Source organism: Capricornis sumatraensis, chromosome 1 (genome assembly GCF_032405125.1).
Source record: "Capricornis sumatraensis isolate serow.1 chromosome 1, serow.2, whole genome shotgun sequence".
Taxonomy (NCBI): Eukaryota; Metazoa; Chordata; class Mammalia; order Artiodactyla; family Bovidae; genus Capricornis; species Capricornis sumatraensis.
The window spans coordinates 189,871,509-189,884,253 of NC_091069.1; the positions used below are offsets into that span (position 1 = coordinate 189,871,509).

The window sequence follows — 12,745 nt, forward strand, 5'->3', positions numbered from 1 at the left end:
ACGCAGTGTTGACAGAAATAAGAATGTCAGAACTACGTAGGGCTTTCCAAGGTTCCTGAGGAACTGAGTGGGGGGCTTATCATGGGGTCCCGGACTCCTGGATGGAAGGAGGAAGAGGATTTAGAATGTCCCATGTCCATTTCGTCATTGACACCTTGGGATATAGAAGCACCGGAAGTACAAATGTAATGACCAGAACCAGAGGCTTCCTGATCACGGATATGATGGGGGAGGTGGACCAGAATAGCCACACGGCACTAAGAAAAGACTCTGAGAAGCCACTCCTTTTCTATGGAGCCCCTTCCTACACACCCTTCTAAGTAATTTCTAACCTTGTGATGATTACAGAAAGAAGAAGAATAGAAGTTACTGGCGTTTGTAGTAACAGGATGAGAAAGTGCGAGACTTCCTGTTATGTGTGTGTGACAGCTGGTGATAAGTGGAGGGCCCTGCACAGGAAATCCGCCCAGCTTCTGCAATGTGACCTGCCTGAAACTCGGGCGCTCCTTCAGTCTGAGTGTTGATGGCAGGACAAAGGGGCACCTGGACCATGGACGACGTGGTAGAGAAGAGTTTGGAAGGTCCCTTGGCACTGTCTACAGATGAGCCCCCCGAGAAAAGGGGAGACCTGGTAGAAATCTTAAATGGGGATAAAGTAAAATTTGATGACACAGGACTCTCCTTAATTCTGCAGAATGGCCTGGAGACCCTGCGGGTGGAAAACGCTCTGACCGACGTCATCTTGTGTGTGGACATCCAGGAATTCTCCTGCCACCGCGTGGTGCTTGCCGCGGCCAGCAACTATTTCAGGTCAGCAGCCAAGGACCAGAGTCAAATTGGGTGCAGGTCGTAAGGGAAATCTGAATTGATGCAATAGCCCGATTGAACTGGTTGGCTGTTTTATTGACGGTTTGTCTATTTGTTTAGGTTTGCGTGTCTATTAAAAATATGTACAAAAGGAAGCTATTAAACCTTAGAGTTTAGAATTTAAGTCTTACTAAAAGAGAGCTTGCATCATTTCAAAGCAATGTTTATACCTTATGGTGAGCTTTAATGTGTATATGTATTAGTTCAGAGGGTGGAAAATTACTGAAGTTATGGGATTTTTTCCCCCCAGTACCTGACTACTGTACTGGAAACATAATGCTGTCTTTGTTCAGCAACAGATATGGAGAAAATGATGTGGCTACTCTTAAAGGTAGCCAATGACTTACTGAAAAGCAGGGGCTTCTGTTGTTGTGTAGGGAGCGGGGTGGGAAGGGCAAGCAGTTACAAAGGTGCTTTAGAAGTTAGAGACGCCTAGTTAAAACAAACTTAGAGATCGGAGTTCCAACCCACCCTGCCCCTTTCTGAGCCTGGACTTTAGGCAAGTAATTTAATGCTCTGAGTTCCTGTTTTGTCATCTGTAAGATGGGAACACTGATGCTTATCTCTCAGGATTATTATCATAATTAAATGTGAGAGGGAAGAGTTTCACACAGTGCCGAGAATTTAGTAAATGCTTGATATATCTCTGTTGAAATTCTTCACCTCAGTCTATTTCAGCTAAGAACCATGTAGTGAGCAAATTCTTGGGGGAAGGAATGTGGGAGAATCAGGAACCTTGTGAATTTGGCTGGATCCAGAGTTTTTCAGATCAATGTAGACATGATGGGAACCAGTTCCCAAGGGAAATGTGGATGCAAAGGTTATTTGGGGAACTTGAAAAGAAATAAAAATTGTAATTCTTCTTATCAAGATTCTTCTTAACTCTTGGTTCTGGCTGAGGAAATGAAAAGCTATTTACTTATGTAAATATCATGGAAGGTATTTTATTTTATTTTTTGAGATGCTTAGGGGGAAATCTTTGGAATTCAAAGAGCAAGGTCTACATGCTGTTGTGAAACTGATCAGGTCCCGTATATAGATCAGGCAAGGGGATATCTGGGTTTGTAGAAGTAGGGTCTCTATGTGCCAAGCTGACAATTATCTGATTTTATTTTTGCAACAGCATGATGAAAGTGCCTGATATGCCCTTTTACAGATGAGGAAATGAAAACCCAGCATGACATATCTAGTCATTGCTGGAGCACAGATTGGGCACATTCTAGAAATTTTTGTTTTTATTGCAATACAAACTGCCCCTTAATTGGAGGCTTTACTCCACAAGAAGCATGTAAAAGGTAACATGTAGGCACAGCTATAAGGCTGGGTTGACATATATAAACACATTACTTACTCCACCAGTATTGATCATATGCTTTCACACTGATCACAACCCCTTTCAGAAATGAATGAAAGTCAATTTAGCCTATGTATGTGCTGAGCACTCACTTTCAGGTTTATTCTTTTTGCTTTGAGTCACTAGAAAACTGCTATCATAAAACAAGTACCTGATTACCAGTTTCATTAGGTGCTTGACCTGGCTACGAAATAGGACTGCCAGCTATGTGTTTTTGTGTACTGGTTTCTCTAGTCCTGGGGTTTCTCAGTCCAAACAGAAGGTGTTTGGGTTCAGGTCCTTCTGAGCCTGATGATCTAGAATACTTAGGGAGCGTGCGTGAGGGAAAATGTGTGTCAGCCCCAGAAACAGCCATAGGGCAACGAAAAGCTGGAGGCAGCCATGTGGTGAATGTGTCTGCCAGTGGATGACAAGTCTCTTCCCAAACTGCCTGGTCATGAAGGGGAATTCCTTCCATTCTTTTTTTTGATTCTTATCTTGGTATTTCCAGGGTGACTGTCCCCCTATAATGAATGCAGTCCTGGAGACAGGATTCTTTTTTTCCGGTGCTACTGTTTAAAATAACTTGTGTTGTTGACCACTTATTGTAGGTAAAGCCCTGTGCCCCCTGTGTCACATACAGTCCCACTTAATCCTCATGACAGCCCCCCGGATGTGGGGAATTGTCTCCCCAATTCTTGATGAGGAACCCAAGCTTGGAGGGTCTCAGTTAACACAGTGCCCAAGTGAGGTTGGGACCCAAGACTGACATCAAGTCTTACACTCCCTCACTGCCTGGCTTGTTTCTAAGATTTTGAAAGGGCCTGGGAGCCAAGTTCCTCTTACTGTCAGGCTTTGGAAGGGCAGAGAGTCTGCTCTGTCTGAGAGGCTTCTGACATAGCCCCCTGAGCTCTGGAGGGCCTGAAGCTGGTTGTAAAATTTTGTAGGTTTTTTTTTCTTCTTCATTGAGAATATAAATATTTTCCACTTAGTGATGGAGCCATCGTTTATTTAGCCAATCCTCTATCGACAGACATTTGGATTGTTTCTAATTGTTTGCTATTATAAACAATGTTATAATGAATAATCTTTTATGTCCTTTCATATGCATGTAGGAATGTCTGGGGGAGCCTTTCTAGATGAGAGTTTGCTGAGTCAAAGAGAAATGCAGCTGCAGTTTAGTGGCTATTGCCAAATTCTTCTTAAAAGGGGTTCAATAATTTTGAGCTCCCTACAACCTTCTCAGAACAGGATAGCATCTAACTTTGGGGTTTTTCCCAATCTGATAGATGAGAAATAGTATCTCAAGGTGTTTTAATTTGCATGTCTCAATTTTGATAAGGTCAAATATCTGGTTTTTTGGGGTATGTTTTTGAAATTTTTTTCAATGAATCACTTAGTTTTTTGCTGTGCAGAGTCGTCATTGCTGCATGAGCTTTTCTCTTGCTGGGGAGAGTGGGGACTACCCTATGGCTGTGGTGTGCAGACTTCTCATTGTGGTGGCTTCTCTTGCTGAGGAGCACGAGCTCTTGGGTGCACAGGCTTCAGTAATTGCGGTCCTGGGCTCTAGAGCGCAGGCTCAACAGTTGTGGTGCACAGGCTTAATTGCTTCTTGGTATGTGGGGTCTTCCCCGACCGGGGATGGAACCCATGTCTCCTGCACTGGCAGGCGGATTCTTTACCACATAGCCATCAGGGAAGCCCATATATATTTTCATATGTTTAAGGGTCATCTGCAGTTCTTTTGTGCTCAGTTGTGCCCAACACCCTGCGACCCCATGGACTGTAGCATGTCAGGTTCCTCCATCCATGGGATTTTCTGTGAACCATCATTTCATAGCCTTTCAAATAAAATTTACTTTTATAAAAAATTATTTTAATCAAAATACTACATGCAAATACTTAACGAAAAGTCAAACAGTATTTAAAAGCTAATAATGAAAACCAAAAATTCCTCTTCACTTCCTCCACCTGTCAGTCCTGATCACTAGAGTCCACCATTTTTGATGTTTAGCTGTTACTGTTTCTTCTGTTATGATATTTATATTTCTATAAAAATATTCTTTTATTGCTCTTTCATTTTTCAATGTTAGACATCATTCATTAATTTTCAGGTATGTTTGATAAGGATTTAGCACTTAAACCCATCTCCCTTACCTATAATCTCTCAGTATAATGCTATCACATTTTTGATATATTTGTATTAAAAGTGTACATTATACCCATGAACACATTGTTTTCTGTTGAGCCAAATTGTATGTTAAGGTTACATTTTCTTTCTTATAAGACTTTGTCTTTGCTGAAGTTAATAACTCACTCTTTTTTTTTCCATTTGCTTAGTTTTCGGGGTATTTTTTGCTCACAGCCTCTCCATGGTTATGTTTCATGTGGTCCAGTGCATCAGAAGACCTGTCAGTTCTATCCACCCCCAGCATCTTTCTCACTCCCATTATCTCAAACAGCTTCTCTGAACCTGCTGCCCAGCTACTGTCTAGCTGCTTGTGTAAACACAGTGGCTGTAAATAGGGACTATATTAGTAACTCAGACAATGTAGTTCCCTTTGGGAGCCTATTTAAAAGTCTAGAGTGGAATGAGGAAGCTGGGAAAACACTAGAGTAGAGTTGAGGCTGAGAAAAGTATGAGGGAGAATAAAGCTTAGAAAAAATTAGGGAAGTACAGGTTTAACATTTATAACAATGTTTTCAAAACTTTTATAAGACCTCTAGTGTCTTTTATAAGATTGTTACTAAGCTGCCATTTGGTTTGCTTATGGACAGTTCCCCAAATCAAAGTCGTTAGAAGGGCTTGTGCATCCTGCATACCAGGCCACACTTATGGAATGATCTCCATTTAAGCCAGTGGTTCTGCCCGTTTGCAGGTGAGCATCTCACTGCAGAATATGGCAAATTCTGAGGTTGACCCATGAGGGCAATCGTGTTGTGATTCCCAAGGTTGGCAGAGGGAGGAAAGTACCAGTGATTTAGGTAGGGGTTGTCAGGCTACCCTTAGTCCTACGTGATGAGCCACTCTTCCTATGTGAATATATAAGCTTCCAGGCTGAGGCTATCAACAGCAAGCTCGTTTGTTGCTGCTCATGCCTGAAATCTCTGCCTGGACTTGGCCCCCTGCCTTGTACCTCAGTACTTCAAGTCTGTGGGTCTGGTTCCCTGTGATAAGGGGACTTTACTTACTAGCTACAAAAATCAAGCTCAAGGCCAGGAATGGGAAGAGTATTCTGGGTACAGTTTATTAATAATTATTCTATATTAGCCAATTACTGGATGGCAGAAAGGGGGTCAAGGGTAAACTGGGCTTACTCTTAACCTCTGTTTAGATGTAATTCTTGGCGTTTTCTCCATAATAATGTAAACTATCTAGAAAGGAGCCAGCAAATGCAGGTGATAGAATAAACAAAGATGAGTTACAGCCGTCTGAGTCTGGATTTAAAATCTGGCTAATGGTAAAAACATCGAGGATTGCTACTGGCACACTGGGCACTGCTGGTGAACTCAAATGAACTGATAATTGTACTTCTAGCGTTGGGTTGTGTATTTTACACCTTTGATATTGTCCTTTTGGCAGAACCATTATGGTGGTTAATAATTAAGTACTATAGATCTATAGTCTCTTACCTGCAATTTCAAAATCCCCAAAGTGCTAAAAATGGGAAAGTTTCCCAGAATTTATTTGATCACCAAATCCAACTGGAACTCCACTCACCTGGTGAAGAGACAGCTTCTGAACTGAGAGGAGGCTACTTAGACTCTTTATTTTCCTTAAGACACTATTCATATATTCACTGCTGAGGTGCGTGCTAATGTGTTGAACTGAGGAGTGTTGGAGGTGCTATGTAGTATTCATGATATGGTAAAAGCCAAACAATTCTGAACGCCAGAGCGCATCTGGCTGCAAGATTTTGCAGTAAGGGGTTAGGAGATTTTCTGATAAAGTTAATTTTCATTTTGGGGGTGGTTCTTCCACCTTTTTTCCGGCATATTTTATACTTATTTGTTGTTGTTCAGTCGCTCAGTTTTGTCTGACTCTTTGTGATCCTATGGACTGCAGCATACCAGGTTTCCCTGTATTTCACCGTCTCCCAGAGTTTGCTCAAACTTGTGTCCATTGACTCGGTGATGCCATTCAACCATCTCATTCTCCTTTGTCCCTTTCTCCCTCCCGTCCACAATCTTTCCCAGCATCAGGGTCTTTTCCAGTGAATTTATGCTTATATTACATACTTATACTTGTAAACATGGTTTCCATATAACCTGCATCTTGCTTTGCACCCTTTTTTCTCGTTATCATTAGCCTATAGTGTTCCATAGTTTTCATAAATACTATTTATTTATTTAGCTACCATTTTTAACAGATGCATAATATGAAAATCATTCATTATGAATATAGGTTGCTTTCAAAAAAATTTTTTTTTATAAAGTACGTGGTAATAAATACCTTGTATTAAGTACGTAGGGCTTCCCAGATGGCTCAGTGGCAAAGAATCCGCCCGCCAATACAGGAGACTTAGGACGTGCAGGTTCGATCCCTGAGTTGGGGAGATCCCCTGGAGGAGGAAATGACAACCCACTCCAGTATTCTTGCCAGAATAATCCCATGGACAGAGGAGTCTTGTTGGGCTACAGTCCATGGGGTAACATATACAACTTAGTGACTAAGCATGAATACACATTAAGTACTTTTCACAGTTTGGAAATGGAAAACTAACATTTTTTGAGTATTTATTGCATGCCAAGAACTTTGTTGGATTCATTTTTATTTGATTTAATCTTCAAAATATTGGCAATTAAATAACAACACGTTGATAGCTTTTGTCTCCATTTCACCCTCCAGGGAATTCACTTCGATAGGAAGAATGGTTTCCATATTGGGACCCAAACTGAAGATAGACCTCTCCACTGGGCAGAAATATGGCTGTTAGGGCATTGCCTGTGAAAGACCATGAACTCCCTCTCCCTGCCATGCACTAGTGTGGTCCACATAAGCTGAAAATGACAAGAAGATGTAAAAATGATTGCCTTTGTGTGCATACACACACAGGCATAGGCAGGATACAGTAGGAATGCTCACCCAATTTGAGTCTGGGGGCTGAGCTGACAGATCCTGGTAGCAGAGACCCAGCATGCCTGAGGGTACTGGCCTGGGTCAAAGGGCTAAGTAAGAAATAAATATGCAGGTCAGGGTGTGAGGTGAAGAGACACTATGCTTTGAAAGCACAGGACTTCAGTCCCTATGGGACATCGCTGGGGCTGGAATCAGTAAGTGCTGACAGAGTGGAAAGAACACCATCTCAAGGTTCTGCCACTGGCATTTGAGTCCTTCCCCTGCCACTTCTTGGCTGTGCAATACTGGAGAAATTGTTTGGCTTCTCTGAGGCTCAGCAAATTATCAACAACACAGTGAGGCCAATGATTTGCATTGACCTCTCCTGGTGAGTTAGTCTGAAATACACATAATAAAATGGATTCATTTGTAAATCTATTTCTCTCAATATTGTATTCCTGGCAATAAGTCAGATTTCTTAGTTCCAAGGAATAGAAATCAATTAACTCTTTTGGGAAGGGATTTATGTAGGTAACACCTCCCGAAGGCTGGAGTACCAAACTCAGAAAACAGACAGCATCAAGGGAGGCCAGGCAGTGTCCAGGACCAGAGCCTAAAGCCACTTCAAACCCGTGGTGAGGAAGACTTGGAAGCCAATGCTAGCACAGCTGTGGCCCCTGGCGCGACTCCACTGCTGTCTTGGGAAACTGGAGGCTGCTGCTATTTCTGCTGCTTCTACCAGAATAGGTTCTCTGTTTCTGCCTCTTTGTGTTGCCAGCTCCCAGTTCAGAGCCTGGGGTTGGTTTATCTGATTGGTCAAGTCTGAGTTAGACACATTAGATTGTTAGCTGTGACAGAAGCTGGGAAAGTGAGCATCAGGCTTTTGTAGCTTCTGGATAGGGAAGTGGCTTCTGTGCCACACACCATCTTCAAACAGAGTTGTGCCACACCTAGGGAGGGTTTCAGGTGTCGGGCAGCCAACAAATGCCAAGGATTCTTTACATGCAGCTACTATGTGACAGGCCTACATTAGATAGAGAACAAGGCTTAAAGTAATATGAGCTAAACAAGTATTAGGGAATTTCACTGCTGTTGTCACATATGCATCAGAAATAAAGCTTCTGAGATCTTAGAAGAGAAGAGGACCATTACTAGCATTTTTATTCTTCCTTTCCCTCCAAATTGTAGGTAGTCCTTTGCATACTAAAAAGTAGGCTGAATGCTGAAGAACTGATGGTTTTGAACTGTGGTGTTGGAGAAGACTCTTGAGAGTGCCTTGGACTGCAAGGAAATCCAACCAGTCAATCCTAAAGGAACTCAGTCCTGAATATTCATTGGAAGGACTGATGTTGAAGCTGAAGCTCCAATACGTTGGCCACTGGATGCCAAGAGCCGACTCATTAGAAAAGACCCTGATTCTGGGAACGATTGAAGGCAGGAGGAGAAGGGGATGACAGAGGATGAGATGTTTGGAAGGTATCACCGACTCAATGGACTTGAGTTTGAGCAAGCTCTGGGAGATGTGAAGGACATGGAAGCCTGGTGTGCTGCAGTCCTTGGGGTCACAAAGAATCAGACATGCCTGAGCAACTGAACAACAACCGCAACTGTACATACCTGTGAGAATGTGTGGCGTGAAGGCATCATCCATCTTATATGGAATTGCAATCAGCTTGAAAGTGGGATGAGCTGCTGCTGCAGAAGCAGACACCCTGTAAATGTTTGACATGAATAAAAACTTGATGTTCCTCCTGCAGGTTCTGTCACTGATTAAGTGGCATCAGAGCAGGAAGTACTCAGAGTCAGGAGTCTGTTGCACAACTTCAGAAAAGGGAAGGATGATAAAGCGTGGTCACCACAGGAAAAACTAGAAGGAGCAGTTAGGAAGTCCAAAATGCTTCAGAACATTGTGGATTCGACAGGCCACTCATGTGACCCTCTGGGCACAGATGTGCTGTGCCCACAGAGTGACTTCTGCAGACCTTTGGAAGATGCCGCCAGGGGTTGCTGTCTCAGGGCAGAGTGCAATCAGGTCTTTTGAATTCTCAATAAAATGTCATCTCTGTCATTTCCACCCTAGCATCTAGGGCATAGGGATCTTCTTTCAATCAGGAAGAGAAAAAAATATTCTTCTCCAGTTTTGAATAATGTTCCATTTAGCATTCAACTAAAACACAACAGAAAAATAATTTCGTCATTTACATCTCAAGTTCTGACCTTTATCTCTGAATCAAATACACAGATATGTAACTGTCCCTCTATGAAAATACCTTTACAGAGCTAGATTCTAATATAGTAAACACCAAACAGCCCCTGAGATGAGAGGGCCAGATGCAGAATATCTGTGTTTTTGATAGAACCACCTTGGAGCTCACCATCCATCCCATTGCTCAGTGTTCTACAGTGGTCAGCATCCTCTGGGCTGTGAGGGATAGAAACTCAAAGTCAACCAGCTTAGGCAAAAGAGGAAGGTGTTTGGTCACATAACCAAAGCATAGGAAGGGCCGGGAGGCAGCAGAGCCCAGGAGGAAGAGGAACAAGGCCTTGGAGACAGTCAGGGAGCTCCCTTCCCACCCTCGCTTGGTGCTCAGGTGGGGCTGCTCAGGTGCACCACAGCCTCACGATGCAGAATTTGCCTGTTGGCAGCTCTGAATCTCACTTCTCTCAGTTTCTGTTCCAGAGAGCGCTGAGGGGTAGCTGCAGTTGGAAAGTCCCCAAGAAAGGCTGATTGACCCAGCTCCATTCAATTACCCAATCTGAGAGTAATCACTGGCAGGGACATGGGGCATGATGTCAGCGCAGCTCAGCTCAGGAGTCCACTGATGGACAGACAAGTGTGTGTGTGTGTGTGTGTGTGTGTGTGTGTGTGTGTGTTCGCGCGTGCCTGTGTGTGTGTGCCTGTGTGTGTGACGAAAGAGACAGAGAGGTCAGTAAAATGGTGAGAGCTTCTATTTTAACCACATGATTGGAGTAGAACCTGGGTGGGAGGAAGAGCATTTTCTAGAAAGAATAGGGCTAACTGGACAAAAGGAAAAGTCCATTTCCATTAAATAAAGATAACAGATCCTGGCTTACTTTTAAATTAAGCAACTTGTTACACTTCTGGATTTGCTTTGACTGTCAGGAAGCTCAATGCATTAGGTTTCCTTAGCCTAGGTTTCAGTGATATAGTCTTTTCCTACTTTAATCCCTTAGTTCTTATCTTCTTATTTTTTGTGTTAGTTTGTGTTTTATAACACCTCTGCTGCTTTAGTATAAGCCCTCTCAAGCTCTTTCAGAGAGGCCATTTCTGTATAAAAAGATAAATTTCACTTGTTATGAAAGAATATCTCTTAGCCAACCTACATATCCTCTGTCAGCTGTAAGGATTCTTTTATTCTTTTAATACATGTAACATTTTTGGAAAGGCTACGATAATCGCAGGAGTGCTGATACTGTTATGACTCTAAAACACAATCAAACCAAAAGTTGCATCATGGCCTTTTTCTGGGGAGACACTCAGAGATCTATAAAAAGTAACCATCAGCAATTTTGCATATAATGACTCAGGTCTGGGGTCAAGTAAGGCTGACTGTTGTCAAGAGAGCATATGTCATGTGGAGCAAGCTCAGACTTGCAGAGGGCTGGCATATAAAGGGCATTTTGGTGTTGGGGGGATTAGGGGAGGGTTTATGTCTCATGAATAATTCCAGGAAGGTGAGGTCGGTGGACCCAGCACACAAACAAAACAACAAAGATTCCACATATATGTGTTAATATATGATTGTTTTTCCCCTTCTGACTTACTACACTCTGTGTGACAGACTCTAGCTAGGTCTAACCACATCTCTGCAAATGACCCAATATCAGTCCTTTTCATGGTTGAGTAATATTCCATTGTATCTATCTGCCACCTCTTCTTTATCCATTCATCAGCTAAATGGTCCAGAGGAGCCTGTCTGCAGGGCAGGAATACAGATGCAGATGTAGAGAACAGATGGGTGAACATAGAGATAAGGGCGGGTTAGAGGTTACAGTTATCATGCAGGCCTAAGCATAAGGCCACAGGAAGAAGGGTCGGGTTGGAGTGAAGAATATTTCAAGGGCCAATAAGGCCGAGAGAGATGGGAAGGGGTGACCTTGGAAGGTTTGTTGGGTTAGGATCAAAAGTTTGGAATGTACCTTGCAGGAAGTAGGAGGCCAGGGAAGAGTTTTAATTTGGAAAGTGAGACAGTGATCCAGTCTCTCTGTGAAAATAACCCTCTGGGCTATGATGTGGAGGTCCTGACCTAGGGGCACCCTCAGGTGACAGCAGAGATTACAGGTAGAGAAGATTAGGTTGGAATTAAGGCTAAGGCAGTGGGGATAAGGAGACAGTTTCAAGAGACATTCAGAGTCCTCTCTGAGGGCCCTCAGGGCAGCCAGACAACAAGGAAGAGGGTGCCATTGGTTGGCAAGAAGGGGAAGAAGAAAACAAGGCTTGGGGACTGGAAGACAAGCTCCACTTCTCTGAACTTCAAGATTGGAAAGAGAAAGAGAAAGAGAAGGCAGTTTAACTCTTTCAATCCTTCACCCACCCATGCCACTCCATTGCGGGGCAGAGCCCAGAAACAGAACAAGTAATATCAAAGTCAACTCAAATTCTGAACTTCATTTTCAAACGCTTTGAGGGAGACACACACCATACCCGTTCCCCTCTCTTATCCACATCTCTGATACCTGTTGGCTTTTTGGAGATCTTTGTCTGAATTTTAAAAATGTCTTATCTGGGCAGACCAGTTAGAAATAGGCGCTCCTTTCCCTACGGACTGTAGCAACCCATGTCAGGGCTCAAGGCTTGGCAAGGGCAGCTGGAGGTCCATCCCAAATCTGACCACATCTGGGTGGCCCTGAGGGTAGCCCGGCCTGAGGGAACTTCTCCTTCACCTCTTGCTTCAAAATTCCTCTCCATCTGCAGCTGGAACATCTTTCACCCTCCCCATTTCCCCTGGATTCGTGTCATAAAAGCCCAAAGAACAGTCTTGTAGGCCCATATTCCTCTTTGGCAACTTGCAGTGGGAGAAGTCTGGAGCACGTGTATAGGCATCTTTGTCCTATCACAAGATGGATAACTTTTAGGACTGGGGAAGCCTCAACATTTGATCACCCCGGGGTGAGGATTGGGACCAGTCTGCGTGTTTTTAAGTGGTCAGAGCCAGGGAGTGCTCAGAAAAATTTCACAAAGCAGAGGCTGAGCCTCGATTTCTGGAAAATAGCATGAAGGCCGTAAGAAACCAGCATGGGGATCTAGGGGGCTGAGATGGAAAATGTTTGGGAAAGAGGGTGATAAGGAGCCTCCAGGGCAACAGTCTAGTCAGGATGTGGCAGCAGACAGCAAGCACAAATGCTGACTCTGCTCTCAGCCCAAGGGAAGTGAGAATCAGAGCAGATCTCACTGAAGAGGGTTGTGAGGGAAGTGGCGTTTTTTAAGGGGAAGCCAGGGGAACCTTTGGGCAAAGAGATGAAAG

The 12,745-nt window shown here is 43.4% G+C and overlaps 1 protein-coding gene across 1 annotated transcript in view; it reads left to right on the forward strand.

Annotated features, from left to right (window-relative positions):
- The first annotated feature begins 523 nt into the window (after nucleotides 1–523).
- KLHL6 (kelch like family member 6) overlaps nucleotides 524–12,745 on the forward strand; it is a 52,858-nt gene continuing 40,636 nt past the window's right edge. Inside the window, exon 1 of the mRNA XM_068982133.1 lies at nucleotides 524–810. Coding sequence (XP_068838234.1) covers nucleotides 524–810 — 287 coding nt within the window. The remainder of the gene's footprint in view (nucleotides 811–12,745) is intronic.